General features: G+C 36.6%; 1 protein-coding gene across 3 annotated transcripts in view; it reads right to left on the bottom strand.

The window, feature by feature from the left end:
* Positions 1-25,418, bottom strand: part of SCAPER (S-phase cyclin A associated protein in the ER) — a 495,909-nt gene that overhangs the window by 329,675 nt on the left and 140,816 nt on the right. For 2 of the 3 annotated variants that reach the window (XM_082647309.1, XM_082647311.1), the window contains exons 9-14: positions 16,787-17,049; positions 13,514-13,747; positions 2,561-2,731; positions 1,775-1,850; positions 1,461-1,578; positions 1,075-1,186 (exon numbers count right to left, since the gene is read on the bottom strand). In XM_082647309.1, coding sequence (XP_082503435.1) covers positions 1,075-1,186; positions 1,461-1,578; positions 1,775-1,850; positions 2,561-2,731; positions 13,514-13,747; positions 16,787-17,049 — 974 coding nt within the window. The remainder of the gene's footprint in view (positions 1-1,074; positions 1,187-1,460; positions 1,579-1,774; positions 1,851-2,560; positions 2,732-13,513; positions 13,748-16,786; positions 17,050-25,418) is intronic. The other variant, XM_082647310.1, reaches the window with a different exon arrangement.

Here is a 25,418-nt window from a genome sequence, read left to right as displayed (position 1 = left end):
GGCAGCTCACTTGTTCATTCTCTCTCTTTCTCGTCTTCTCTCAGATTACTCTGTGGGAAAGGTAGGAGCCATGTTATAAGAACATCAGGCTATGGAAAGACCCACATGGCAGGATACTGAGGTCCATAACCAACAGCTAAAGAGGAATCCAGGCCTGCCAATAACCATATGAGAGTTTGGGAGTGGATCCTTCAGCTCCAAATGACTGCTGCCCCAGACAACAGCTTGACTGCAACCTCAGGAGAGACTCTGAACAAAGAAATAACAACACAAGCCACTCCTGGTTTCCATGCCCAAGAAACTGTGAGCAGTTGTTTTAAGTGAAAATGTGTGTTGTTTTAAGCTGCTAAGTCTTGAGGCCCTTTGTTACACAGCACACATACCTAATACAGTACTCATGTCTGTCAGGTGTAACTAACAATAAGAATGACCATATGCTGAGCAACAGCCACCCGAGCACCACGCTACTGTTTTACTTGCCACTTTCATCATCACAACTGGTTAACAATGATAATTGTCATTTTATGGATAAAGAAATTAAAAGGCAGTATTGTTATGTAATTTGCCCAGGGCATCATATCCTATTATGTGGTTCAAACCAGGATTTCACCTGATTGGCCATCTCCAGAGCCCATGTTCTTTCCACTACATCACACTAACCAGAAGTTACACTGCTCTAAATACTCCAAGAATCTCTTCCATAAATCTAATTAGTGCCCTACTTATTCAAATCTGATCATCTCAAGCTCAAAACTGTCCTACCAATTCATTGAACACTTTGCACAAGACTACCCCAAGGAAACCTCCACTGAAAATGGCAAAAGACAACGCGCAGCTTTAATAATCCATGTGAACTCAGCAAAACATCAATTTACCAGCTTTTTTAGGAATGACAAATTCTGTTTTCTTTCTTTAACAGGTAGCTTTCTGTAACTCAGTAGATAGAAATGCTTTTGTTTCCTAGTAAATTTATTTTTATTGTTCTTTTAGCTTCTCTCGAACCAGAAGAAGTCAAGTTGAAAATAAGCCCATTAATTTAAGGCAATCATACTTCCCTAAAAATTAAAAACTCACCCTTTCTAACAATTTCTGAAGCTTTAATGTTTTCTCTTCACGTAACTTTTCCCTTAGCTGCTGTGCTTTCATTTGTTTTTCTTCATGTTTCTTCTTAGATTCTGCAATTGTTCTATTAATACAAACAAATGGACAAGAGACACAAATGTTTACATGATAAAGTCAGTAATATCTTCTTTAGTCTTCAAAGTTCTTAAAATAAATATAAAAAATATACAAAACTAACTTTGGCCTAAAATTTCACAGAAACATTGTCACTTTTCAATGGATCTGGAAATGTCTTGAATAATGTACCTTAAAATAGTATGTAGTAACTCCATTTAATAGTCAAGAACATCTAGTTCCCTTCCTGTGAAACATTTCAAATTAATTTTCAAAGGCCAGACCTTTTACGAGATGGTGAGGAAAGTTTTTCATGCATGTGAATTCCATGTCCTGGAGGTCTAGCAGGTTCCTCCTCTACAATATCCCCCCAGGATGTATTTTGGCGCCAAGATTCACGAGCTGTTTTCAGAAAAAAGAAAACTGCTATTGCTTAACCACATAATTCTATAAAACCAACATTTGAGAACAGACTTTTAAAAGGCATCCCACTCTTATTTATTTTACACAAAAACCCCAAGTAATAAGATAATCTATTTTATACCCCTCTACCTATACATACAACACACACACACACAAACATACAAACATGTAATACCTTCATAATCTGCAAGGACATCGTTCCAATCCATAGACATACCACAGAAAGATACACTTCCACTGCCCATGCTGGCCTAAAATGTAGTAAGAAAAATTGAGTAACAAATATTTGAACCAATTATAACCTTATAAAATGAACTATATATGAAATTTTTCTACCTATTGCTCATATATTTCATTTAGCAAACAGTCCAAAACCAGAAAAAAGTTACATACCTCTTACAGTCACAATAATTACCAAGTTAAAAATACCACAGCCTATACGTTTTAAGAGGAAGACTAACCTACGTGCCATTAACAGCAGAGACAAGCCAAGTAATTTTAAAAGAAAACTACTGGGTTTAAACTATTACTACATAAATTCTGACATATTTAGAGCATACATCAGAAAAGCTAAAAAGTATTTGTTGGGCATTAAAATTTAATAGGATAACATAGCAAACATTCATGATACTTTTATTCTTTAAGAAATCCCTCTCATCAACATATATATCCTGAGCGCCTAGTGATAGCAAGGCAATGTATCATTTGCTTTTTATTAGCAGAAGGAAAGATGTATCTTTGACTCTTCTTCAATCTGTACAATTATAATCTGAGTAATGTTACGTATTTACTTACTCTGAGATTCATTTTCTTGATGTGTAAAATGAGAAAACAACTTCCAACTTGTCAATTGCATTATATATAAAAACACTTAGTAATGGTAAAGTGCTTAAAAAAAAACTTGCTATTGTTTATCGTATAAGTCTCAATCACCCAGAGAATAAAAATTCTAAAAGCTCACAGAAAAATCACTGTCGTTGTCAGTTTCAATATTGATATCATTGTTTTCTTCAGCTTCAATTTCTCTAGTTAACTGTTCCTCTTCAGCAATAGCACTAGCAATGGCTTCTTCATTGGCCTTTTCTAGACGATCTGCTAGCTCTTCCTTTTTAGCAAGAACTTCTGCCATAGACTATAAAGTGAAAAACAAAATCAGTTGACTGGAAAGTTAAGTAAGTATTTCTTTATGTTCTAATCATAAATAGTATATATAAAAATAGCATTGATCTAGAATTATAAAACTTGGGGTCCAGTTATATGACTCGGAAATTTCTTAAAAGCAAAAGACTATTTTATATTCCATAAAATGATACAATAATCCATGAGACCTTTTTACTAAACTGCTGTGTATGACAAACTGTGAAGTTGTATAAATAATAGTTATTGTTATTAATAATAAACTGTGAATTTCATTTGAGCACCAAAATTCAAAACATTTACAGGTCAAATATTTGAAAAACCAAAGAAAAACATTATACTTTAAAGGGAATATAAAAAAAAATTATGCCGTACTGGTGATGACACTTTCCGAACATATATACCTTACTTAAAATTATGCATTAGAATTATGTAATACAAATATATGCATCAGAATTATTAATTAATAAATCCCTATAAAAAGCTAAATATGCATATTATAAACCCTAAAGCAAACAGTGAAATAACAAATATTTATGGCTACTAAGCCAAAAAAGAAGATAAATTATAAAAGAAAATTAATCAAAAAGATGGGAGAAAAAGGAAAAAGGGGATGAAGAACAGATGAGTCAAAGAGAAAAACAATAAGATGATAGATTTAAAGGAACCATATTAATAATCACATTACACGGAAATAGAGACTCAAATTGGATAAAAGCAAGACCCCAAACCACATGCTGCCTATACGAAACCTAATTTAAATATGAGAATATAAACAGATTACAAATAAAAGAGCTACCATACTAACACTAACCAAAAGAAAGTTGAAGTACTAATATCAGACACAGTAAATTTCAGAGCAAAAAATATGACAAGGGATAAAGAAGGTCATTTCATAATGATAAACTGTTAATTCACTAAGAAGACAAAACAATCCTAAAGGTTTATGAACATAATAATAGATCTTCAAAATGAAAGAAGCAAAAACTGATAGAATTACAAAACAAAATAAACTTAACGGGAACGTAAAATGATGCAGCTACTTTCGAAAACAGTCTGATAGTTTCTCACAAAGGTTAAATGTAAAGTTACCATACGACCCAACAATCCCATTCCCAGATGTATACTCAGGAGAAACGAAACCATATGTTCACACAAAAACTTGTACACAAATATTTAAAGCAGCATTATTCATAAATTCCAAAAAGTGGAGAAAACCTAAATGTCCATCAACTGATGAATGGATAAAATATGGTATATTCTACAATTTTCAATCAGTGGAATATTATTTGGGCATAAAAAGGAATGAAATACTGATACAGGCTAAAACACGAATGACCTTGAAAACAATATGCCTAGTGAAAGAAACCATTTACAAAGACCACATATTGTATTCCACTTCTATGAAATGTCCAGAACAGGCAAATCTATAGAGACAAAAGACAGATTAGTGGTTGTATAGGGCTGGGTGGGTGGGGTGAAAGGGAGGACTGCTGCTGGGCACTGGGTTTCTTTTTGTAGTGATGGAAGTGTTCTAAAACTAATTATGGTGATGTCTGCACAACTCTGTGAATATACTAAAAAACACTGCACTGTACACTCTAAATGGATAAACTGTATGCTATGTAAATTATATCTCAATAAAGTTGGCTTAAAAAAAGTAGCCCCACAGATATATGCAGAGATTTCAATACCCCTCTCTCAACTGATAGAACAAGTACAGAAAATTGGCAAAGGAAACCTGAACAATATTATCAACAAAACTGACCTAGATATTTTCCCAAGAGAAATGAAAACATATGTTCAAAACAAAGACAAACGTTCATGGTGCCTTTATTCATAATAGAGAAACTGGCAACAACTCAAACATCTGTCAACAATTGAATGGATGAACATACTGAGTTACATGCATACAACAGAGTACTCCTAAAGACAATAAAAGAAGAAGGAACTATTAATATACACAACTACATGGATGAATCTCAAAATAATTATGCTGAGTGAAAGAAGCTAAACAAAGATTACACTATTCCATATACAGAAATTTCTTAAAATGCTAATTAATATGTAGTAACAGCAGAATAGTGATAACCCTGGGAAGGGGAAACAGGGAAGCGCAGAAAGGAGGGATTACAAAAGAGAAAGTGAAAACTTTTGGAGGCAATCGATACTTTCATTATCTTGATTATAGTGATGATTTCACAGGTATAAACACATGTCAAAATATATCAATGTGTATATCTTAAATATGTGAAGTTTACTGAAAATCAATAACACCTCAATAAAGGTATTAAAAATGCAAGTGCTTGCGCTTCAGCTTATTACTGAATTGGTCTGGAGTGGAGCCTAGACATGGGTATCCTTCTTAAAGCTTCCCCTCCCCACTTCATTTCCCCTGTCGATACTCTGCCCCCTCAAAACATACAAGATTGTCCCTGGGGAAGAGAATGGGGTGAGAGAGTTTAGATGACAGACCATTTCTTTGCATCATAAGCTTTTTCTCTGTAAACGCTAGAATATTATAGAAACTAACTTGTTAAGGTGCCACACAAATATCATACCTAACAATGATTTAAAAAAACTATTAAAGTTAAATATATTTAACTTTGCAGAAAGTAAATTCTCACATAAGCCTATTTCCTTCTCAATTTTATCTTCTCCAGAGAACATTTCTATTTCACCTCTTAAGACCTGAAGAGATTTTAACAGAGTAACAGAGCTTACGGATGAAATAATGACTAAATTATCCATATACAACTTCTACTATTTTCACACTGTGAAATTCAAACACATACCTGCATACATAATCATTTTTTAAATTTCTAAATTTTCATTAAAATTTGTAATTTCAGTAAATCTAAAAAAAATAAATCCATGGTAGCTAGGATTTACATCAGCATATTTTTACAATGGTGGCAAAAGTGGACCTTAAACATAAAGGGTCCTTTATGTTTAATAAATAAATTTTATTATTATAAATTCTTACAGTCATTTTTTGCTTAGGCTTCTGTTAAATAAGAGAACTACAGATTTTTTTAGTTGAACCATGTATGTGACAATACTATATTGAGGGGAAAAAAGAAAACAATTTTCTCAACACTGCAGCAATTCTCTATAACCCTCTATTTAGAACCTAAACAATGACATGCTTATCTAGAGCAACCCACAGAAGTATCTGTGCCAAGACAAATTAAAAACATAAAATTTTCTCCAAATATTAGTTTAGTTAAAATTCCTCTAAGACCTCTAAGGATATGATAATATTCATATGTAAAGCAGAACTTATTTTCCTTCAAGTATGTAAATGTCATTCTCAAAATAACCAAGGGTTTTTAATACTCTACCATAAGCTTATTTTACCTACGTGATCAAAATAAAAATGATGAGAGAAGAATTTTTAAATAATTATTTTATGCTTATTTAACTATAGGATCTTTTTCCTCTTTCGAAATTTGATTCTCATAGAATCCATTTGCAAAATACATAATTTAATATGATAACTAGCTATGAAAACAAAAATATAAATACGACCAATTTCTACCGATACATTAAACCCACTATTTATATGACCGTAAATTAGTTAACCTTTAAAACATTCGCACTAAAAAACCTAAGTTAAAAAAAAGTTGCCCTTTATTCCTTTATAAAGGAATCTAAATATTTGTTGTTCTTATTACTGTAACTCTTATTTTTCCCTTAAACAATCCATATCAAATTTCAACTACCTAATCTTGTTCTCTCTCTAAAATGTATAATTTGGCCTAATATCATCTGCTGGTATCATCTTTCAACATGATGAGGCATTAAATTTAAAAAGAAATTATAGTATACAGTGGCCAATTAAAAACTAAATTTGGAGTGTAGGAGGAGGAACCGAGATGGCGGAGTAGAGGGACATGCTCTCACTCCCTCTTGCGAGATCACCAAAATAACAACTAGCTGCTGGACAATCATCCACAGGAAGACACTGGAACTCACCAAAAAAGATACCCCACATACAAAGACAAAGGAGAAGCCACAATGAGAAGGTAGGAGGGGCACAATCACAGTAAAATCAAATCCCATAACTGCCGGGTGGGTGACTCATAGACTGGAGAACACTTATACCACAGAAGTCCACACATTGGAGTGAAGGTTCTGAGCCCCACATCAGGCTTCCCAACCTGAGGGTCCAGCAACCGGAGCAGGAATTCCTAGAGAATCAAACTTTGAAGCCTAGTGGGAATTGACTGTAGGACTTCTACAGGACTGGGGGAAACAGAGACTCCACTATTGGAGAGCACACACGAAGTAGTGTGTGCATCGGGACACAGGGGAAGGAGCAGTGACCCCAGGGGAGATTGAACCAGACCTATCTGCTTGTGTTGGAGGTTATCCTGCAGAAGCGGGGGTGGGGGGGATGCTGTGGCTCACCGTGGGGACAAGGACACTGGCAGCAAAAGTTCTGGGAAGTACTCCTAGGCTAGAGACCTCCCAGAGTATATCAATAGCCCCACCAAAGAGCCCAGGTAGGCTCAAGTGTTTGGTTGCCTCAGGCAAAACAACCACAGGGAGGGAACCAAGCCCCACCCATCAGCAGTCAAGTGGATTAAAGTTTTACTGAGTTCTGCACACCAGAGCAACAGTCAGCTCTACCCACCAACAGTCCCTCCCATCAGGAAACTTACACAAGCCTCTTAGATAGCCTCATCCACCAGAAGGTAGACAGCAGAAGTAAGAAGAACCACAAATCTGCAGCCTGGGAACAAAAACCACATTCACAGAAAGATAGACAAGATGAAAAGGCAGAGGGCTATGTACCAGATGAAGGAACAAGATAAAACCCCAGAAAAACAACTAAATTAAGTGGAGATAGGCAACCTTCCAGAAAAAGAATTCAGAATAACGATAGTGAAGATGATCCAGGACCTCGGAAAAAGAATGGAGGCAAAGATCGAGAAGATGCAAGAAATGTTTAACAAAGACCTAGAACAATTAAAGAACAAACAAACAGAGATGAACAATACAATAACTGAAATGAAAACTACACTAGAAGGAATCAATAGCAGAATAACTGAGGCAGAAGAACGGATAAGTGACCTGGAAGACAGAACGGTGGAATTCACTGCTGTGGAAAAGAATAAAGAAAAAAAGAATGAAAAGAAATGAAGACAGCCTAAGAGACCTCTGAGACAACATTAAACGCAACAACACTTGCATTATAGGGGTCCCAGAAGGAGAAGAGAGAGTGAAAGGACCAGAGAAAATATTTGAAAAGATTATAGTCAAAAACTTCCCTAATGTGGGAAAGGAAATAGAGACCCAAGTCCAGGAAGCGAAGTGAGTCCCATGCAGGGTAAACCCAAGGAGAAACATGCCGAGACACATAGTAATCAAATTGGCAAAAATTAAAGACAAAGAAAAATTATTGAAAGCAGCAAGGGAAAAATGAAAAATAACATACAAGGGAATTCCCATAAGGCTAACAGCTCATTTCTCAGCAGAAACTCTACAAGACAGAAGGGAGTGGCATGATATACTTAAAGTGATGAAAGGGAAGAACTTACAACCAAGATTACTCTACCAGGTAAGGATCTCATTCAGATTCAATGGAGAAATCAAAAGCTTTACAGACAAGCAAAAAGTATGAGAATTCAGCACTACCAAACCAACTCCACAACAAATGCTAAAGGAACTTTTCTAAGTGGGAAACACAACAGAAGAAAAGGATCTACAAAAACAAACACAAAACAATTAAGAAAATGGTCATAGGAACATACATATCAATAATTACCTTAAATGTGAATGGATTAAATGCTCCAACCAAAAGACACAGGCTTGCTGAATGGATACAAAAACAAGACCCATATATATGCAGTCTACAAGAGACCCACTTCAGACGTAGGGACACATACAGACTGAAAGTGAGGGGATGGACAAAGATATTCCGTGCAAATGGAAATCAAGAGAAAGCTGGAGTAGCTTTGCTCATATCAGATACAACAGACTTTAAAATAAAGAATGTTACAAGAGACAAGGAAGGACACTACATAATAATCAAGAGGTCAATCCAAGAAGATATAACAATTATAATTATATATTCACCCAACATAGGAGCACCTCAATACATAAGGCAACTGCTAACAGCTATAAAAGAGGAAATCGACAGTAACACAATAATAGTAGGGGACTTTAACACCTCACTTACACCAATGGACAGATCATCCAAAAGGAAATAAATACGGAAACAGAAGCTTTAAACGACACAATAGATGAGATAGACTTAATTGATATTTACAGGACATTCCATCCAAAAACAACACAATACACTTTCTTCTCAAGTGTGCACAGAACATTCTCTGGGATAGATCACATCTTGGGTCACAAATCAAGCCTCAGTAAATTTAAGAAAACTGAAATCATATCAAGCATCTTTTCTGACCACAACGCTATGAGACTAGAAATGAATTACAGGGAAAAAAACGTAAAAAACACAAACACATGGAGGCTAAACAATACGTTAATAAACAACCAAGAAATCACTGGAGAAATCAAAGAGGAAATCAAAAAATCCCTAGAGACAAATGACAACGAAAACACGACGATCCAAAACTTACGGGATGCAGCAAAAGCAGTTCTAACAGGGAAGTTTATAGCTATACAAGCCTACCTCAAGAAACCAAAAAAATCTCAAGTAAACAATCTAAACTTACACCTAAAGGAACTAGAGAAAGAATAACAAACAAAACCCAAATTTAGCAGAAGGAAAGAAATCATAAATATCAGAGCAGAAATAAAGGAAACAGAAACAAAGAAAACAATAGCAAAGATCAATAAAACTAAAAGCTGGTTCTTTGAGAAGACAAAATTGATAAACCATTAGCCAGACTCATGAAGAAAAAGAGGGAGAGGACTCAAATGAGTAAAATTAGAATGAAAAAGAAGTTACAACAGACACTGTAGAAATACAAAGCATCCTAAGAGACTACTACAAGCAACTCTATGCCAATAAAATGGACAACCTGGAAGAAATGGACAAATTCCTAGAAAGGTATAACCTTCCAAGACTGAACCAAGAAGAAACAGAAAATATGAACAGGCCAATCACAAGTAATAAAGTTGAAACTGTGATTAAAAATCTTCCAACAGGGCTTCCCTGGTGGCGCAGTGCTTGAGAGTCCACCTGCCGATGCAGGGGACACGGGTTCGTGCCCCAGTCCCGGAATATTCCACATGCCGCAGAGCAGCAGGGCCCGTGAGCCATGGCCGCTAAGCCTGCGCGTCTGGAGCCTGTGCTCCGCAACTGGAGAGAACACAACAGTGAGAGGCCCGTGTACCGCAAAAAAAAAAAAATCTTCCAACAAACAAAAGTCCAGAACCACATAGCTTCAGAGCTGAATTCTATCAAACATTTAGAGAAGAGCTAACACCCACCCTTCTCAAACTCTTCCAAAAAACTGCAGAGGGAAGAACACTCCCAAACTCATTTAATGAGGCCACCATCACCCTGATGCCAAAACCAGAAAAAGATACTACAAAAAAAGAAAATTACAGACCAATATCACTGATGAATATAGATGCAAAAATCCTCAACAAAATACTAGCAAACAGAATCCAACAACACATTGAAAGGATCATACACCATGACCAAGTGGGATTTATCCCTGGGATGCAAGGATTCTTCACTATATACAAATCAATGTGATACACCATATTAACAAATTGAAGAATAAAAACCATATGATCATCTCAATAGATGAAGAAAAGGCTTTTGACAAAATTCAACACCATTTATGATAAAAACACTCCAGAAAGTGGGCATAGAGGGAACCTACCTCAACATAATAAAGGCCATATACGACAAACCCACAGCAAACATCATTCTCAATGGTGAAAAACTGAAAGCATTTCCTCTAAGATCAGGAATGAGACAAGGATGTCCATTCTCACCACTATTATTCAACATACTTTTGGAAGTCCTAGCCACAGCAGTCAGAGAAGAAAAAGAAATAAAAGGAATACAAATTGGAAAAGAAGTTAAACTGTCACTGTTTGCAGATGACAGGATAATATACATAGAGAATCCTAAAACTGCCACCAGAAAACTACTAGAGTTAATCAATGAATTTGGTAAAGTTGCAGGGTACAAAATTAATGCACAGAAATCTCCTGCATTTCCTATACACTGATGATGAAAAATCTGAAAGAGAAATTACAGAAACACTCCCACTTACCATTGCAACAAAAAGAATAAAATACCTAGGAATAAACCTACCTAGGGAGACAAAAGACCTGTATGCAGAAAACTGTAAGACACTGAAGAAAGAAATTAAAGATGATACCAACAGATGGAGAGATATACAATGTTCTTGGATTGGAAGAATCAACATTGTGAAAATGACTATACTACCCAAAGCAATCTACATATTCAATGCAATACCTATCAAGTTACCAATGGCATTTTTTACGGAACTAGAACAAATCATCTTAAAGTTTGTACAGCGACACAAAAGACCCCGAATAGCCAAAGCAGTCTTGAGGGGAAAAAACGGAGCTGGAGGAATCAGACTCTCTGACTTCAGACTATACTACAAAGCTACAGTAATCAAGACAATATGGTACTGGCACAAAAACAGAAGCACAGATCAATGGAACAAGATAGAAAGCCCAGAGACAAACCCACGCACCTATGGTCAACTAATCTATGACAAAGGAGGCAAAGATATACAATGGAGAAAAGACAGTCTCTTCAATAAGTGGTGCTGGGAAAACTGGACAGCTACAGGTAAAAGAATGACATTAGAACATTCTCTAACACCATATACAGAAATAAACTCAAAATGGATTCGAGACCTAAATGTAAGACCAGACACTATAAAATCTTAGACGAAAACATAGGAAGAACACTCTTTGACATAAACCACAGCAAGATCTTTTTTGATCCACCTCCTAGAGTAATGGAAATAAAAACAAAAATAAACAAATTGGACCTAATAAAACTTCAAAGCTTTTGCACAGCAAAGGAAACCATAAACAAGACAAAAAGACAACCCTCAGAATGGGAGAAAATATTTGCAAACGAATCAATGGACAAAGGATTAATCTCCAAAATATATAGACAGCTCATGCAGCTCAATATTAAAGAAACAAACAACCCAATCCAAAAATGGGCAGAATACCTAAATAGACATTTCTCCAAAGAAGACATACAGATGGCCAAGAGGCACATGAAAAGCTGCTCAACATCACTAATTATTAGAGAAATGCAAATCAAAACTACAATGAGGTATCACCTCACACCAGTTAGAATGGGCACCATCAGAAATTCTACAAACAACAAATGCCGGAGAGGGTGTGGAGAAAAGGGAACCCTCTTGCACTGTTGGTGGGAATGTAATTTGATACAGCCACTATGGAGAACTAAAAATAGAATCGAACTAAAAATAGAATTACTGGGCATATACCCCGAGAAAACCATAATTCAAAAAGACACATGCACCCCAATGTTCATTGCAGCACTATTTACAATGGCAAGGTCATGGAAGCAACCTAAATGCCCATCGACAGATGAATGGATAAAGAAGTTGTGGTACATATATACAATGGAATATTACTCAGCCATAAAAAGGAACGAAATTGAGTCATTTGTTGAGACACAGATGGACCTAGAGACTGTCATACAGAGTGAAGTAAGTCAGAAAGGGCTAAATAAATATCGTATATTAACGCATATATGTGGAACCTAGAAAAATGGTACAGATGAACCAGTTTGCAAGGCAGAAGTTGAGACACAGATGTAGAGAACAAACATATGGACACCAAGGGGGGAAATCCGCAGTGGGGTGCAGATGGTGGTGTGCTGAATTGGGCGATTGGGATTGACATGTTTACACTGATGTGTATAAAACTGATTACTAGTAAGAACCTGCAGTATAAAGAAACAAACAAAACCTAATACTAAACTTTCTTTGGGTTATTTGTATGGAAATATGTTAATATAAATGTTTCAGACATTACGTGAAATTTCTAAAAATCTTATATGTTCTGGTATAATGTTATAAGTCATAATTCTAGTTATTACTTTAAAATGTATATCTCAGAAAAAACTAAATTTCCTTGTCAATTGCCAAAAAAAAAACGAACTAAATTTGAATTTTTTCTCAACAACTTTTTATATGTGCCTATTCCTTTTGAAAATTACTTTTTAAACAAACCCAACATGACCTAATCTGAATTATACTCAGGCCAAGTATCTTAATACTAAAATGGGAAGGAGAAAGACATGAGCAGAATTAAATAGTCATCCAAAAACATAAACCTATAAGTAATTTTAAGTCAATGCATTTTTAAAGATTCTGCCATAGGGATGATAAATAAATTTCATCTTAAAGACCAACTCCAAGCAAATGATAATAACTGTCTAAAGTACTCTGTTAAGAGAATTCTTAAAGCTAAGTTCATTAAGCACAATTTCCCATCTATCAGAGTGGTAGATGTTGCATAGAAAACATTATTATGACAGTTTCTTAACATGTGATCAAATCACACACAAAGTGAATGATTTTGAGCAAGTTATTTAATTCTCACAGTCTCATTTCCTTCCTCTACAAAAGAAGAAGAAACTTAACTATATCAAAAGATTGCTATAAGAATAAAAGGTTAAAATGAAATAACATATATCAAATGCTATGTTAAAAAGTGCTTGTAAAGTGTAGAGAAATATACATTACAATTTTTTATTATCGGAGTTTATGTCTCTTTAATATATTTACTCAGAATTTCGATAAGTTGCTCTTACCAAGTTAGCAGCACTCACATTTGAAATATCTGAAGGATCCATTTCACTTTCTATTCTTTCTTTCTCTTCTGAAAATTTGTCTTCACTTGCTTGCAAAGGTGTGTCAGCTTGCTGAGTAACTGAAACACACTCTATATCAATGTGAACGGCAGGTATTTCAGAAGTTTGCACAGAATTGTCTTGTAAGAAACTACTGCCAGAGTTCTTGACATCATCCAGTGTACTCACTGTGAACTAACGAAACATATTACAGATTGAATCAGAGATAATGGAAAATACTCACCAACTTATTTCACTCTAGAAAACCTGATTCTGCTTAACCTATCAACTGTAAAGCAGCAGTTGACTGACAGATGACTCAGTCATTTTTTGGTATGTTTCAAGTATAAGAAGAGAAACCATTAAGCAGCCACAAATTTTATTTGCACATCTACTATGTTTAGGACACCACATAGCACATAATACCAAATCTCAGATATAAAAGAGAAATACACCATAAAAAGTAGAGTATATGTCAGCATGCAGTTTCATTATGCAATTCATATTCTTTAGACTTCAATAGGCTCTCCATTCCCCTTTAGAAATATTTAACACATAACCAAGAGAAACGTAAAAACCATTTAAACAAATACAACTTATGCTGAAGTCAAATACATACCCATTTTTTTAAAAACTTTCTAGTTTAGTGAATAGGAACAAGCCTTTATTTTCACTTTCTAACAGAGTACAGAAAGAATGGTGCTATGTTTTCCAGCTATACTCAGAGTAATGAACTCCAAGGAGAAGAACTAAAATCTAAAATTGTGAATTTAAAACTTACTCACATCACTACTTAAATAAACATTAGATAAACAGTGCAGTGGCCATAAAAACCCTAGTTTGATATAGTATTTATATAAATATTAAACTTGGCCAAGTCATATAAACTACTTTAAAAATCCTACTATTGGTTAGAACTTTAAAGTGTCCCAAAGTGTTCATTTTAGCATAAGCATTATTCAAATTGCATCACAATGTTTATATTGCTATCAACATTATCCATACATCAGTCACCATGGTTTATAATCTTCTCAGTAATATTTACATTAGCATTATTGATCTTCACAATATAGTCAATGCTGTTTATTAAAAAATCAATATCAACTTAAATAACAAAATCAAAGCTAAACTATAATGTTGAAAAATATATAAAAATGCTAATTCCATTTTCAGAATGACAGTGGAGAAAACAATTATTAATATTAGCTTGGCCACCACAAGCAGTGAACTTTTATACTGAAATAATTTAACAATAATTACTCAAAAGTTCTATGTATAGACTATTTCTAAAACCTCAAAAAATCACATAAGTTTATTCATTACACAAAATCAGCATAATTTTTATACTGTTAAATTTTATAGTTAAAATATAATACATGTACCAAGAATGCCAGATGGTAGTTAAGTGATATAGAAAGTGATTTCGTCATCAAATTTACCTACATTTAAAAGTTTCTTAAAGTTTCACCCAACAACTATGTACTGATTACTTTCTACGTATCTTTGACTCTGCTCCATATTGTGGGAAATTAAAAGGCAACATAAGATAATGCCCGCAAGGAGCTTTAAATCTCATGTGGGCACAAAACATACATATATTAAAGAGTTATAAAACATCAGGAACAATGTAGGATTAAGAGCCATTATTATCATTAAGGAAAAAAACCATGGAAGTTGAGTACAGTTTCTAATAAAAATAAATATCCTACAAGTAAAAGGAGAGAATTTTAAAAGGCAGATACTATTCTGTACTGAGAAATATGACAACTATTTTACAACTTTTTTACTTAGTCCCTGTACCTTATCAAAGAATCTCTCTTATATTTCATTGGACATTTTACATAAAATTATACTAACTGAACATAAAATTTTTTTGTAAACAAATATCTTTTTTGTTGTTGTTGTTTGTTTTGCGGTACGCGGGCCTCCCACTGCTGTGGCCTCTCCCGCCGTGGAGCACAGGCTCCGGACGCGCAGGCTCAGCGGCCATGGCTCACGGGCCCAGCCGCTCTGCGGCATGTGGGATCCTCCCAGACCGGGGCACGAACCCGTGTCCCCTGCATCGGCAGGCGGACTCTCAACCACTGCGCCACCAGGGAAGCCAAACAAATATCTTTTAAAAATGCATTGCTGGGACTTCCCTGGCGGTCCAGTGGTTAAGACTCCATGCTTCCAACGCAGGGGGTGCAGGTTCAATCCCTGGTCTGAGAACTAAGATCCCACATGCCGTACAGGGTGGCCAAAAAAAAATAATAATAATAATAAAATAAAATTTTTTTAAAAGTCCTGTTTTTTTAAAAAAAATGCCTTGCTTAACCAAGTAAGTAAAATAAACTTCAAATGGACTGACAGAAGAGTACTGGGAATATTAACTTTAAAGAATTATTTAAATATAAATCACTCTATACTCGAATTGTAGGAAGTAAAAGTAGAGCAAGTGAAAAATTATTCTACTTTCATCACCATTTAAAATAACACTACAAATGAAGCAGGAGGACACCATTTTAACCAGTAATCAAAGTTAACAAACTTGGGCAAATTGATATGATATGCCTTTAAATGTGAGGCTAAGAACAATCACTTTATTTCTCTCAAAAATGTATAAGCTAAAGTGAATAATGAATAAACAAACTGAAGAACACTACAAAAAACCCACAATGTATACTTCAAAAATATTAATGTCATGAAAGACAAAGACAGGCTGAATAACTGTCCCTGGTGAAAGACATTAAAGAAACAAAGCCAAATACAATGTGTAACTCTAGATTGGATCATGCATCATGGAAAAACATTCTATGAAGAAATTATTGGGACAACTGGAAATTTTTGAATACAGACTATAAATTCGATAACAATATTATATAAATGTCAAATTCCCCGAATTTTATAACTATAGTGTGGTTATGTAAAAGAGTTTCTTTGTTCTTTAGAGATATATGCTATAGCATTTAAGGGTGAATGGTTACGATATTTGCACATTACTCTCAAATGTTTAGCATACAATATGAGGGTGTGATATGTAAATAGAGAGAGAAAAAAATGTGGCAAAATGTTAATCTGTGAATCTACGAAAAGGGTACAGGAGAGTTCATTATTCTATTCTTGCAACTTTTCTGTAGATCTGAAATTTTTCACAATAAAAGTAAAAAATGAAGTAGAAAAATTAAGACATTCCAACATACATATATATATCCGTTATAAAAAAGCAATAAAAGGATTTTCAGAATGTACTACCTGGGTTCTCTCTGTGAGAGGATGATCACATGAGTGTAATGAGTCTTTGAGCCGAGATTCTATAGTATTAGAAGGTCCACCTCCAACAAATTCACCTTTCTGAATACTTTTGTCAGGTAGAAGACGTACATTTTCTTTATCACTGTCATCCTTTGACCTTAATGCTTCTGTTGGTAATGAAACTTTTGGCACCACTGCTGTTGATCGTGAACGAACAGGCCTTCCTCTCTGAACAGTTTCCCATCCTTCAGCATCTTTCCGTTCTACGCAATTGAGGGAAGAAAATAAATCAAGATTTCTTTGATGATAAACATTTTCAAAAACCTACAAAATAACATTTTCCAATCTAATTCCCATTAAATATAACTAAAATATAAACATGACACTAATTACTATGCAAGGTATATTGTGCACAAGTGTGTCTGTGTATTCTCTAGTTCCTACAACCACACTGTGGGGTAGGTATCATTATCCCTATCTTACAAATGATAAAACTGAGATTAAGACTGACCTAAGACCCTGGGACTTCCCTGGTGGTCCAGTGGTAAAGAATTCACCTTATAATGCAGGGGACATGGGTTCGATCCCTGGTCCCACATGCCAAGGGGCAACTAAGCCAGAGCACGACAACTACTGAGTTCACACCCCTCAACTAGAGAGCCTGCATGCCGCAAACTACAGAGCCCATGCACCCTGGAGCCTGTGTGCCACAACTAGAGAGAAACCCATGTGCCACAACGAAAGATCCCACATGCCTCAATGAAGATCCGGTGTGCCGCAACTAAGGTTCAATGCAGCCAAAAATAAAATAAATAAATAAGAAATAAATCCTTAAAAAACAAAAAAGACTGACCTAAGGCCCCATAGTCAGAAAGTAATAACATTTATACTGTGTATACTATGTGCTAGAACTGTTCTAAGTGCCTTAGATGTAACTCTTTTAAATAAACCCTCTTAGAGGGTTCACAACAACCCTCTAAGATCAGTACTATCATTCCCATATTACCAGTGAGGAAACTGAGACAAAGAGAGGTTGAGTAATTTACCCAAGGTCACACACTTAGTAAAGGTAAAGCCAAGATGTAAGTCTAGGCAAATTGGTTCTGATGTCCATACCCAACGAATATGTAAAAACTACCTCCCCTTCTTTTAGAATCCAAACATAGGCCTTGGTCCAAAATCCACGTTCTTTTTCCCCTGTCTCAGTACTAACAGTATACACTGACTTAGGAAAAAAAGGTAAAAAACTATTTTAATGATCATAAGATTATAGTGTTAAATGAATGAACCCTCAATGATCTAGTCCAGTATTTCACCATACACATAAGAAAATGAAGGCCTGTATCCAAAGTCACAGAGCAAACTAGCCTAAAATAAATAAGCTTCTACCAAAATGTTTCAAAATTTCACAACCTGAGATATATATGTATACAGTGATAGCCACAATTTTTAAAATTTTATAGGCTAATTGTAATCTATCAAAATTAGTATGAAGACGTCCAGTTCTGGCCAAGATGGAGTAGCCTCACCTTCATTTCCACGTCCTCCTACTTACAATTAAGAACTCTGGAAAAAAACATACAAAATAAGCACAGGATGATTTTAAAAGACAGAAAGTAGTAGGTGGACTGCCTAGTGACCCTGGGAATTGAAAAGCAGCACAGCAGTGAGTTCTGGTTTTGTTTATTGCTGACAGGATGCTATAAAAGCCTCCAATCCAGAAGGACCAACTGACACAGACAAAACAGGCAACAGCAAAACTTGTTTTGCCAAGCCAAAGAACAGAGAAAAGGATGGTCTAAGAAAACAGACAACCATTTTGGCAATATTCCTTCTATTCTAGCCAAACGTCAGTGGAAAACTTCCACCCCATAGTTTCAATAGGGGTAAGCAGAGAGCTGAACTTCCGTTGCCCACCTGGCAGAAGCAGATGGTGGTCCAATTCCCTCACCAAAACAATGTCAGCAAAGGTGAACAGTGAGCTGAGCTCTTACCTCCAGTTGGCATTAATAACACTAAACAAAGCAGTAGGAACCGTACTTACTCAGCACTCCACTTTCCCTCACATCTAGTGTCAGTGGGAGCTGAACTTCCACACCCACCAAGCAGCAGTGAGACTTAACGAGGTAGTGAAAGTCAGAACTGGTAGACACTGACCTAGTCAGCTAGCTGGGAGGGAATCCGGGAAAAAGTCTGGAACTGCCTAAGAGGCAAGAGACCATTGTTTCAGAGTGCACGAGGAGAAGGGATTCAGAGCACCGCCTAAACGAGCTCCAGAGATGGGCACGAGCCATGGCTATCAGCACGGACACCAGAGAAGGGCATGAAACACTAAGGCAGCTGCTGCAGCCACCAAGAAGCCTGTGTGCAAGCACAGGTCACTATCCACACCTCCCCTCAGGAGAGCCTGTGCAGCCCGCCACTGCCAGGGTCCCATGATACCGGGACAGCATACCCGGGAGAACACATGGCATGCCTCAGGCTGCTGCAACGTCACAGCGGCCTCTGCTGCCGCAGGCTCAAGCCGCATACCATACACCTCCCTCTCCCCAGCCTGAGTGAGCCAGAGTCACCTAATCAGCTGCTACTTTAACCCCGTCCTGTCTGAGTGGAGAAGATGCCCTCAGGTGACCTACACGCAGAGAGGCAAGGCCAAATCCAAAGCTGAACCTCAGGAGCGGTGTGAATAAGAAGAGAAAGGGAAATCTCTCCCAGCAGCCTCAGGAGCTGCACATTAAATCTCCACAATCAACTTGATGTACCCTGCACTTGTAGAATGCCTGAGTAGACAACAAATCATCCCAAAATTGAGGTGGCAGACTTTGGGAGAACTGTAGACTTGGGGTTTGCTTTCTGCAAATAATTTGTTTCTGGTTATATGTTTATCTTACTTTAGTATTTAGAGTTTTATTAACATTAGTAGAATTCTTTATTGATTTGGTTGCTCCCTTACTTTTATATATATATTTTTTTCCTTTTTTTGTGAGTGTGTACGTGTACGCTTCTTTGTATGATTTTTTCTGTATAGCTTTGCTTTTACCATTTGTCCTAGGGTTCGGTCTGTCTTTTTTTTTTTTTCTAAGTACATTTTTTAGTGCTGGTTACCATTGGTGGATCTGTTTTTCAGTTTGGTTGCTCTCTTCTTTCTTTTTATTTCTTTTATTACTTTTTAATAATTATTTTTCATTTTTGATTTTAATAATTTTATTTTATTTTATTTTTTCTGTCTTTCTTTTTTTCTCCCTTTTCTTCTGTGTCGTGTGACTGACAGGGTCTTGGCACTCTGACCAGGTGTCAGGCCTGTGCCTCTGAGGTGGGACAGCCGAGTCCAGGACATTGGTCCACCAGAGACCTCCCGGCTCCACGTTATATCAAATGGCGAAACAATCCCAGAGATCTCCATCTCAACTCTTAAACCCAGCTCCACTCAAAGACCAGCAAGCTACAGTGCTTGACACCCTATGCCAAACGACTAGCAAGACAGGAACACAACCCCATGCATTAGCAGAGAGGCTGCCTCCTATCATGATAAGGTCACAGACACTCCAAAACACACCACAGGACGTGGTCCTGCACACCAGAAAGACAAGATCCAGCCTCATCCACCAGAAAACAGGCACCAGACCCCTCCACCAGGAAGCCTACACAACCCACTGGGGGCAGAAAACAAAAACAACAGGAACTATGCACTTCCACCCTGTTAAAAGGAGACCCCAAACACAGTAAGTTAAGCAAAGTGAGAAGACAGAGAATTACACAGCAGATGAAGGAGCAAGGTAAAAACACACCAGACCAAACAATTAAAGAGGAAATAGGCAGTCTACCTCAAAAATAATTCAAAATAATGATAGCAAAGACAATCCAAAACCTTGGAAACAGAATGGAGAAAATACAAGAAAACTTTAACAAGGACCTAGAAGAACTGAAGACCAAATAAAAAATGATGAACAACACAATAAATGAAATTAAAAATTCTCTAGAAGGAATCAATAGCCAAAAAACTGAGGCAGAAGAATGGATAAGTACCCTGGAAGATAAAATAGTGGAAATAACAATCACACAGCAGAATAAGGAAAAAAGAATGAAAAGAATTGAGGACAGTCTCAGAGACCTCTGGGACAACATTAAATGCACCAACATTCGAATTATAGGGGTCCCAGAAGAAGAAGAGAAAAAGAAACGGACTGGGAAAATATTTGAAGAGATTATACTTGAAAACTTCCCTAATATGGGAAAGGAAATAGTTAAGTCCAGGAAGTGCAGAGAGTCCCATAGAGGATAAATCCAAGAAGAAACATGCCAAGACACATATTAATCAAACTATCAAAAATTAAATACAAAGAAAGATATTAAAAGCAGCAAGGGAAAAACTACAAATAACATACAAGGGAATCACCAGAAGGTTAACAGCTGATCTTTCAGCAGAAACTCTGCAAGCCAGAAGACAGTGGCAGGACATATTTGAAGTGATAAAAGGGAAAAACCTACAACCAAGATTACTCTGCCCAGCAAAGATGCCATTCAGATTCGATGGAGAAATTAAAACCTTTACAGACAAGCAAAAGTTAACAGAATTCAGCACCACCAAACCAGCTTTACAACAAATGCTAAAGGAACTTCTCTAGGCAGGAAACACAAGAGAAGGAAAAGACCTACAAAAACAAACCCAAAACAATTAACAAAATGGTAAAAGGAACATACATATCAATAACTACCTTAAATGTAAATGCATTAAATGCTCCAACCAAAAGACACAGACTGGCTGAATGCATAGAAAAGCAAGACCCATATATATGCTGCCTACAAGACACCCACTTCAAAACCACGAACACATACACACTGAAAGTGAGGGGATAGACAAAGATATTCCATGCAAATGGAAATCAAAAGAAAGCTGGAGTAGCAATTCTCATATCAGACAAAATACACTTTAAAATAGACTATTACAAGAGACAAAGAAGGACACCACATCATTATCAAGGGATTGATCCAAGAAGAAGATATAATAATGGTAAATATTTATGCACCCAACATAGGAGCACCGCAATACATAAGGCAAATAATATCAGCCATAAAAGGGGAAATTGACAGCAACACAATCATACTAGAGGACTTTAACACCCCACTTTCACCAATGGACATATCATCCAAAATGAAAATAAACAAGGAAACACAAGCTTTAAATGAAACATTAAACAAGATGGACTTCACTGATATTTATAGGACGTTCCATCCAAAAACCAACACAATACACTTTCTTCTCAAGTGCTCATGGAATATTCTCCAGGATAGATCATATCTTGGGTCACAAATCAAGCCTTGGTAAATTTAAGAAAATTAAAAGAGTATCAAGTATCTTTTCCGACCACAATGCTATGAGACTAGATATCAATTACAGGAAAAGATCTGTAAAAAATACAAACACATGGAGGCTAAACAATACACTACTTAATAACCAACAGATCACTGAAGAAATCAAAGAGGAAATCAAAAAATACCTAGAAACAAATGACAATGAAAACAGAAGGACCCAAAACCTTTGGGATGCAGCAAAAGCAGTTCTAAGAGGGAAGTTTACAGCAATACAGTCCTACCTTAAGAAACAGGAAACATCTCAAATAAACAACCTAACCTTACACCTAAAGCAATTAGAGGAAGAAGAACAAAAAAACCCCAAAGTTAGCAGAAGGGAAGAAATCATAAAGATCCGATCAGAAATAAATGAAGAAGAAATGAAGGAAACGATAGCAAAGATCAATAAAACTAAAAGCTGGGTCTTTGAGATGATAAACAAAATTGATAAACCATTAGCCAGAGTCATCAAGAAAAAAAACAAAAGACTCAAATCAATAGAAATAGAAATGAAAAAGGAGAAGTAACAACTGACACTACAGAAATACAAAGGACCATGCGAGATTACTACAAGCAACTCTATGCCAATAAAACGGAAAAACTGGAAGAAAGGGACAAATTCTTAGAAATGCACAACCTGCCAAGACTGAACAAGGAAGAAATAGAAAATATGAACAGTCCAATCACAAGCACTGAAATTGAAACTGTGATTAAAAATCTTCCAACAGAGGGCTTCCGTGATGGCGCAGTGGTTGAGAGTCCGCCTGCCGATGCAGGGGACACGGGTTCGTGCCCCGGTCCGGGAAGATCCCACATGCCGCGGAGCGGCTGGGCCCGTGAGCCATGGCTGCTGAGCCTGCGCGTCCGGAGCCTGTGCTCCACAACGGGAGAGGCCGCAATGGTGAGAGCCCTGCGTACCGCAAAAAAAAAAATCTTCCAACAAACAAAAGCCCAGGACCAGATGGATTCACAGGCAAATTCTATCAAACATTTAGGGAAGAGCTAACACATCTCCTTCTCAAACTCTTCCAAAATATAGCAGAGGGAGGAACACTCCCCAACTCCTTCAATGAGGCCACCATCACCCTGACACCAAAACCAGACAAAGATGTCACAAAGAAAGAAAACTACAGGCCAATATCGCTGTTGAACATAAATGCAAAAATCCTGAACAAAATACTAGCAAACAGAATCCAACACCATATTAAAAGGATCATACACCATGATCAAGTGGAGTTTATCCCAGGAATGCAAGGATCCTTCAATATACGCAAATCCCTGAATGTGATACACCATATTAACAAATTGAAGGCGAAAAACTATATGATCATCTGAATAGATGCAGAAAAACCTTTCGACAAAATTCAACATCCATTTATGATAAAAACCCTCCAGAAAGTAGGCATAGAGGGAACTTTCCTCAACATAATAAAGGACATATAGGACAAACCCACAGCCAACATCGTCCTCAATGGGGAAAAACTGAAAGCATTTCCACTATTATCAGGAACAAGACAAGGTTGCCCACTCTCACCACTATTATTTTAACATAGTTTTGGAAGTTTTAGCCACAGCAATCAGAGAAGCAAAAGGAATAAAAGGAATCCAAAACAGAAAAGAAGAAGTAAAGCTCTCACTGTTTGCAGATGACATGATACTATACATAGAGAACCCTAAAGATGCTACCATAAAACTACTAGAGCTAATCAATGAATTTGGTAAAGTTGCAGGATACAAAATTAATGCACAGAAATCTCTTGCATTTCTATACACTAAAGCTGAAAAATCTGAAAGTGAAATTAAGAGAACACTCCCATTTACCATGGCAACGAAAGAATAAAATATCTAGGAATAAACCTACCTAAGGAGACAGAAGATCTGTGTGCAGAAAATTATAAGACACTGATGAAAGAAACTGAAGATGATACAAATAGATGGAGAGATGTACCATGTTCTTGGATTGGAAGAAACAACATTGTGAAAATGATTCTAGTACCCAAATCAATCTACAGATTCAATGCAATCCCTATCAAACTACCACTGGCATTTTTCACAGAACTAGAACGAAAAATTTCACAATTCGTATGGAAACACAAAAGACACTGAACAGTTAAAGCAATCTTGAGAAAGAAAAATGGAGCTGGAGGAATCAGACTCCCTGACTTCCAGACTATACTACAAAGCTACAGTAATCAAGACAGTATGGCCCTGGCACAAAAACAGAAATATAGATCAATGTAACAGGACAGAAAGCTAGACATAAACCCACGCACATATGGTCACCTTATCTTTGAGAAAGGAGGCAAGAGTATACAATGTAGGAAAGACTGCCTCTTCAATAAGTGGTGATGGGAAAACTGGACAGGTACATGTAAAAGAATGAAATTAGAATACTCGCTAACACCATACACAAAAATAAACTCAAAATGGATTAAAGACCTAAATGTAAGGCCAGACTCTATAAAACTCTTAGAGGAAAACACAGGCAGAACACTCTATGACATAAATCACAGCAAGATCCTTTTTGACCCACCCTCCAGAGAAATGGAAATAAAAACAAAAATAAACAAATGTAACCTCAGGATACTTAAAAGCTTTTTTGCACAGCAAAGGAAAACATAAACAAGATGAAAAGACAACCCTCATAATGGGAGAAAATATTTACAAATGAAGCAACTGACAAAGGATTAATCTCCAAAATATACAACCAGCTCATGCAGCTCAATATCAAAAAAACAAACAACCCAATCCAAAAATGGGTAGGAGACCTAAATAGACATTTCTCCAAAGAAGACATACAGATTGCCAACAAACAGATGAAAGGATGCTCAACATCACTAATCATTAGAAAAATGCAAATCAAAACTCCAGTGAGGTATCACCTCACACCAGTCAGAATGGCCATCATCAAAAAATCTACAAACAGTAAATGCTGGAGAGGGTGTGGAGAAAAGGGAACCCTCTTGCACTGTTGGTGGGAATGTAAATTGATACAGCCACTATGGAGAACAATATGGAGGTTCCTTAAAAATCTAAAAATAGAACTACCATATGACCCAGCAATCCCACTACTGGGCATATACCCTGAGAAAACCATAATTCAAAAAGAGTCATGGGCTTCCCTGGTGGCGCAGTGGTTGAGAGTCCGCCTGCCAATGCAGGGGACATGGGTTCGTGCCCCGGTCCGGGAAGATCCCACATGCCACGGAGCGGCTGGGCCCGTGAGCCATGGCCACTGAGCCTGCGCGTCTGGAGCCTGTGCTCCGCAACGGGAGAGGAC

Source organism: Grampus griseus (assembly GCF_964374135.1).
Source record: "Grampus griseus genome assembly, chromosome: 2".
Taxonomy (NCBI): Eukaryota; Metazoa; Chordata; class Mammalia; order Artiodactyla; family Delphinidae; genus Grampus; species Grampus griseus.
This window is presented reverse-complemented; position numbering and strand designations above follow the sequence as displayed.